General features: G+C 32.5%; 1 protein-coding gene across 1 annotated transcript in view; it reads left to right on the top strand.

Moving 5' to 3' along the window:
* Positions 1–93: 93 nt before the first annotated feature.
* Positions 94–7484, top strand: part of LOC111706164 (nephrin) — a 46554-nt gene continuing 39163 nt past the window's right edge. The window contains exons 1-4 of the mRNA XM_023478956.1: positions 94–100; positions 1126–1236; positions 2735–2810; positions 6451–6578. Of these exons, the coding sequence (XP_023334724.1) occupies positions 94–100; positions 1126–1236; positions 2735–2810; positions 6451–6578 (322 nt within the window). The remainder of the gene's footprint in view (positions 101–1125; positions 1237–2734; positions 2811–6450; positions 6579–7484) is intronic.

Here is a 7484-nt window from a genome sequence, read left to right as displayed (position 1 = left end):
TCCAACCTGATCTGTACTTTTTTCTGTACGGTAAACAATAAGGTACAAAAACCTGTCAAACTTTTTAACTTTCAAATATAACAAATATATTAAATGTCAAGTAAAAGTGTAGATGTTGAAAAACATTTATATTTTGAACATGTTATTAACTTATTTGGCTTATTTTTCAACTAATTCCAACAAGTGCGTGAGATTTTTGTTTGAAAAAAATATTCACACAGCACAATATACAATAATTATATGATAGAAAAATATAATGGTAAAAAACAGTTTTAAATTTAGCTTAAAGGGACTGTAAAGGAAAAATAAAAGGGGGTATAGGTTGAAACATGACAATGATATTGTTTTCCTATTGGTGGGAGTTCTGTTGACGTAATATGGATGTAATAATTATTTTTATTTATTTCGTGAACGTACACAATTTAAATAATTGGTACAATTAAACAGAAGAAAAAAGAACTATAAGAGTATATATCAAAAATGAATACAAATACNTCCACACGCCGAAATGATTTTTTCTGTATTATTGTACTTTCTGCTCCCAGAGTTTAAAACAAAGTGTTCTTGAACGCACACAATGTCGGAAAATAATTGAAGATGGCCTATAAATTCTTGCTTATCTAATTAATAAGCTGATGAAAGATCCGGCGTTACCCTTAAGTGTCCACAAAAAGATTCAGTCTATTCGGTCCAGCCGTTTTGCCGGATATAGGTAACATATATACATGTTTCAGGCTCGATCCTCTGGGATATTGTCGTTTTCAGATTGGTTGCATATTTGCTGAATACGATCTGTTTAAACCTACGATTTGTATACAAAATTTCATATATATAAATTTTCGTATAAATTGGACACAGTTTTATATCAATTTCTCGAGACAGGAACATCAGATATAACTTTCATGGGTCGCGATCAAGAGCTGAAGTGATTAGCTTTCACCCCATGAGTCTCGATCAACTCCTAAAATGCTTTGGAATCAGCCTACACCCCCTTTCGTTTTTCCTTAACAGTCCCTTTAAGAATAGAAAATCATGTAAATGTTTGTCTTGTCGATGTAACTAATTTTTTCACAATTTGAATCATCTCAGTTATTTTCATTTTCTCATACTTATTAAATGTTTTAGAAGCAGTTGAGAGTGTTCTTATTGTGGATGAGGAAGGGAAGGACCGAAGCACATTTGTTGGACCATATCTACAGGGACAATCCGTTAAACTCAAGTGTATTGCTGTTAAAGGTAAAAGATACCTTCGGGGACAATCTTTTTAACTCTAGTGTATAACTGTCAAAGGTAGAAGGTACCTTCCGGGATAATCCTTTAAACTCTAGTGAAGGATATCTTCAGGGATAATCCTTTAAACTTAAGTGAAGGATATCTTCAGGGATAATCCTTTAAACTCAAGTGAAGGATATCTTCAGGGATATTCCTTTAAACTCTAGTGAAGGTTATCTTCAGGGATAATACTTTAAACTCTAGTGAAGGATATCTTCCGGGATAATCCTTTAAACTCTAGTGAAGGATATCTTCAGGGATACTCCTTTAAACTCTAGTGAAGGATATCTTCAGGAATAATCCTTTAAACTCAAGTGAAGGATATCTTCAGGGATAATCCTTTAAACTCTAGTGAAGGATATCTTCAGGGATAGTCCTTTAAACTCAAGTGAAGGATATCTTCAGGAATAATCCTTTAAACTCAAGTGAAGGATATCTTCAGGAATAATCCTTTAAACTCTAGTGAAGGATATCTTCAGGGATAATACTTTAAACTCAAGTGTAGGATATCTTCAGAGATAATCCTTTAAACTCAAGTGAAGGATATCTTCAGGAATAATCCTTTAAACTCAAGTGTAGGATATCTTCCGGGATAATCCTTTAAACTCTAGTGAAGGATATCTTCAGGGATACTCCTTTAAACTGAAGTGAAAGATATCTTCCGGGATAATACTTTAAACTCTAGTGAAGGATATCTTCAGGGATAATCCTTTAAACTCTAGTGAAGGATATCTTCAGGGATAATCCTTTAAACTGAAGTGAAGGATATCTTCCGGGATAATTCTTTAAACTATAGTGACGGATATCTTCAGGGATAGTCCTTTAAACTCTAGTGAAGGATATTTCAGGGATAGTCCTTTAAACTCTAGTGAAGGATATCTTCAGGAATAATCCTTTAAACTCAAGTGTAGGATATCTTTAGGAATAATCCTTTAAACTGAAGTGAAGGATATCTTCCGGGATAATTCTTTAAACTATAGTGTAATGCTGTTAAAGGTAAAGGATCCTATCCTTTATAAATGTTGCAATAAACTTGCTCTGATGTTTACCACCTGATCTTGTCTTCATACACTCCAAACACTTCATACAAATCATGAAAAATTATGTCGTAAAAAGACCGTAGACATAATTTCAAGTGATCCTCTATTAAAACAAGTGTTCGATTCACAACGGTGCCCTAGACGCCCTTTATTTGATTAACAATGAGGAGAATATCGTCGTAAAAAATAAAGAAGAAAAATCATTTTATTAATTTTCTTCCTCCTTCTCAACTCCATTAAATCCACAATTCACTTTTGTAGAGAACCGCAATTGAAAGTGTTCAATTTTTAGATATAAAATGGGATGACTCCATTATTTTTGCTTGACAAAAAGGTTTAAAGGGTACCATGTCAATAGGAAATCCAAAGGGAGGGACACTTGAAATTATGTCGACAGACCCTTTAATTTTTTTGCGTTCTAGGGCATCCATCTCCTAAAGTTGAATGGTTCAGAAATCGTGAGAGCCTTGGAAGCAGTTGGGTCATCTTAGAAAACAGGAAAACCAGTTTAAACATAAACAAATATAATTATAAACCAGTTTAAACATAAACAAATATAATTATAAACCAGTTTAAACATAAACAAATAGAATTAGTTTAAACATAAACAAATATAATTATAAACCAGTTTAAGCATAAACAATTTAATTATAAACCAGTTTAAACATAAACAAATTATAAACCAGTTTAAACATAATTAAATATAATTATAAACCAGTTTAAACATAAACAAATATAATTGTAAACCAGTTTAAACATTAACAAATATAATTATAAACCAGTTTAAACAAAAACAAATACCAATTCTATCCTTGTTTAAACATAACAATTCCAGTAAAAAGCTGTAGTAAATGTCATATACTCTAATATTGTTTCTTTTAGATCTGTACCAATCCCGGTATAGCCTTCCGTATCCTTAGGTATCTGTCTTACAATATACACTCCAATCTTGAACTCTAGGTTCCTCAGTAATACTTTAGTCAATATCAATCAGGATAGGACTCTATCTGTATTCTTAGGTATCTGTCTAACAAGATACAACTCAATCTCGAACTCTAGGTTCCTCAATAATTCTTTAGTCAATATCAATCCAGATACAACTCTATCTGTATTCCCAGGTATCTGTCTTACAAGATACAACTCAATCTCGAACTCAAGGTTCCTCAATAATACTTTAGTCAAGATACAAGATACAACTCCATATGTATTCTCAGGTATCTGTCTTACAAGATACAACTCAAATCTGTCTTGTTCGTTACATGAGAATATATTAATCACCGTAATCAAGCGGAGTATTATTCAAACTAATGAATATTTTGAGTCTTATATGATAAAGGTTAAATTATTGAACGTTAGTAGGCTAAATCCTAATACAAGTTTTACCTAGTTACTTACAAGCGTAGTTAATTGTGTGTGAAAATGTACAACGTAATATATATAGGTATGTTCAGGTTTACAGATATAGGGTTTACTACGATATTTACTACAAACCTTTTAGAACATATACATATATGATTATCAATTATCACTCTATCAGACAACAATTTTAAACCATCATTGGTACAACAAGTAAGAAATATAAAAAATCATGCAAAACCTTAGAAAAGACGTAAAGCTACAATAATATGAATAAGTTCAGATATTCTTTTTGTTTATTGTTTTATTTTTAAACATTTCACTTGGTTGGAGACAGATGTTAAATGTGTGCAAGGTGCATCCATACAACATTTTTTAGAACTTTTCATTCCTAGCAAATGTTTAAACAAGAATTAGAAGGAACAAAACTTAAATATTATATTTTAAACTTTTCTAAATTCGTTTAGAAAAGAAGTTGATTTTCAGTTTTCACATTGGATTCCTTATCTTTGTGTATGTGGGGAGAAATTATTCAAATTTTAAAATAATTTCAAAATACATTTTTTTGGGTTTCTGAAAACCATTTATACATATTTATATTTGATAATAATATTTCTATAAAAATATGGCTTAAAAAAAGTAGCTATCTTTGCAACCAAATCTCTTTTACCATAGATATTTAAAAACTATGAGTGTGTTAGATAAAATAATCTAAGTTTGAAATATCAAAGGTTTACGCCCCGAGGTTGCAAAGATATAGGAAACAGAGCATTTGAGTTTGCAGCAAAGCCTCAATTCCTTTTTTTCTAACTTCTCGGTAAGGCCAAGTTGCATTTACTTTGATCTTTTATCTCTAGTATAAAAACATGAGCTTTAAACCTTTAGAAATATGATGTGACCAACACGTGAAGGGAAAATTGAAAAACGATCTGACAATCTCAAATATTTGCATAATTGATATTTAAAATGGAGAATGAGATAGACCGTAATAATGGGAGAATAAAACCGGATGATTAGGCTCAACACTATTTTCAGTTCGGGATTAATAAATCTCCTTCGTCTTGAACAGTCTAGAACAGTCTAGAACAGTCTAGAACAGTCTAGAATAGTCTAGAACAGTCTAGAACAGGCTACAAAAAAATAGTAAGTGAACTAGTAAGATAAAATCAAAGGCCAAGGCTGTACGACTCTTCAAAATTGACCCAGTCTTAAAAATTGATGCAACTTTTCATAGCAGTCTGGATCTTTAGTTTTTATAAAGTAATTGGAAAAGTTTGTTTAGAATTTTTCTGTAGAGTTTGCAATCTTTGGATCACTGTGTCGACTATCACCGTAAAAGTGACAATCAACATTTTCATCCTTTAAACCTTTCTCTGGTTAACTTCCGAAATAAGAGTTTTTGGTTTTTTTTACCTAGAAAAGAGATAAATTTTGTCGAATTCCTTCATTTTCTATGCAGAAGATATACCAAGTCTATGCAGAAGATATACCCAGGCCACTTGAGAATAAAGTTGACTCGTCACCTGCAATTTCTTCTACATTCCCTTTAAGATCAGAGTACTGACTCTTTTCTTCCGGTTTATTAGATTGATACAGCACTGAAAATGAGACCAAGATCAAGCATTCGTTTTTGTGCGACAAATACTGGCAAAAGATTTATTGCTCTCTTTCATAATTCTATAGGAAAAAGTTTCTGAAAAAGAAATAAAAAGTAGGGAATTTTGTTCTGGTCACGCTTACAAAGTTTGGTTTGGTTGGAAACTCTCTCTGTTTGATAAGTATCCTAAGTTTCAAAGTTTTCTTAAAGAACTTAATCGTCTCATCTCTAAGGATGAAGAAACTATAGCAGAGTATCAACATCTTTGCTCTAATAATTTCATTCTATATCAACATATTTGCTCTAGTAATTTTATCTGTATCAACACCTTTGCTCTAGTAATAGTAATTTTATTCTGTATCAACATCTTTGCTCTAGTAATTTTATTCTGAATCAACATCTTTGCTCTAGTAGTTCTATTCTATATCAATATATTTGCTCAAGTAGTTCTATTCTATATCAATATATTTGCTCTAATAGTTCTATTCTATATTAACATCTTTGTTCTAGTAGTTCTATTCTATATCAATATATTTGCTCTAATAGTTCTATTCTATATTAACATCTTTGCTTATGTAGTTCTATTCTATATCAACATCTTTGCTCTAATAGTTCTATTCTACTAATAGTTCTATTCTACATCAACATCTTTTCTATGTTAGTTCTATTCTATATCAACATATTTGCTCTATATTTATTTTTTCCGGCTCTATTTTACATCAATATATATTTACTGGAAAGGAATTGAGTTTTTGCCACAAACTATGATTTTCTAATTTCAATATCGTTGCAACCCAATGTCGCAGATCTTTAAAATTTCAAACTATGAATGCTATTAGGTCAAATAATGTAAGTTTGAAATATCAAAGGTTTACACCATATGGTTGCAAAGATATAGGTTTTACAAAAACCGAATTTGTGGCAAAGACTCAATTCCTTTTCTGTCACATTTAAGATTATTTTATTCTAACTTTAAAAAAATTGTTTTAGTTCTATCAAAGCAAAAAAAATGTCTCTATAGTCCAATTTTGTGTGACAATCCTCTCAAAACCCGTTGAATTAAGTCCTGTCGTAAATCTAACCTCTAATATCCCAATCCTTACTCCAATCCTATCTTTTAACATCACATCCTCTCTCAGATCCTATAATTCTGGTTTTAAATGGTTGTAACTGGTTTAAACTCAGGACTGTTGTATCGGAGCTGGAGATACACAACCTGTCTAGGTCTGATCTACACTCGGAGCTGAGCTGTCGGGTTTCTAACAACAATATCTCAGCTCCAACTACCATCACTGTACACGTAGATATGAACTGTAAGTCAAAAATGAATACTAGACTATTTAAAGCAATGTTAGGTATTTTCACAAAGTATTTTCTTAAACGGAAACTTACCAAGGGTATTTACCTGGTATTTACCCAAGTGGCAACTTCCCAAGTCTGTCGTAGCTGCTGATCTCGGCCCCCTAAACAGTTCTAGCCGCAGTGTCGGTCTTTAGCCAATCCTAGCCCAGCAGCTCAACCCCCAATTGCAGTCTGCGGCGCCTGAAAAGTTTCCGCTTGGGAAATTGCACATTTGGGAATTTGCCACTTGAGAAAATACCCTTGGGAAGTTGTAGGTTGGGAAAATGCCTTTGGAAAAATACCTACCACATGGTCCTTCACCCATCCCTGCCAATAATACAGTGTTAAAATACTAAAACTGGATGGATTATAGGAATATTTAATTTTAATTACTTTGAGAAAACCATGAGTTCAATAAGTTCTTCTTAATCAGATTTCATTAAAAATGATATTAAAGTTTTCTTACCCTTCCCTGAGCTGTGGGATAAAGTAGGGACTACAGGGGACTACAGGGGACTACAGGGGACTATGCATACAGAATATTTTAGAGGACTTCTTAAGGCAGGAAATACAGAGAAAAGTGCAGGAAAATACAGAAGAGACAATGGGGGCTTCATGGGGGTTTCTGGGGAGCCTGAGGGCCCACGGGACTTCAGGGGAGATTCAATCGACTTCAAGGGGGCTTAAAGGGAGTGACCGGCTATGTAAGGTAATTGAACTGAGTATGCAGTGTTGTGGAAAACTTCTTTAGGATTCATTTGAGACATATTAAACTTTTTAAAAGTCTGTAAATCCTGAGTTTGAGCTCAAATTCGACGTTCAAAACTCCTGATTTGGGGGTGGATACGCTTTCAGAATTAGTTTTTTTTAAATTATTA

Source organism: Eurytemora carolleeae, unplaced genomic scaffold (genome assembly GCF_000591075.1).
Source record: "Eurytemora carolleeae unplaced genomic scaffold, Eaff_2.0 scaffold666, whole genome shotgun sequence".
NCBI classification, from domain to species: Eukaryota; Metazoa; Arthropoda; class Copepoda; order Calanoida; family Temoridae; genus Eurytemora; species Eurytemora carolleeae.
This window is presented reverse-complemented; position numbering and strand designations above follow the sequence as displayed.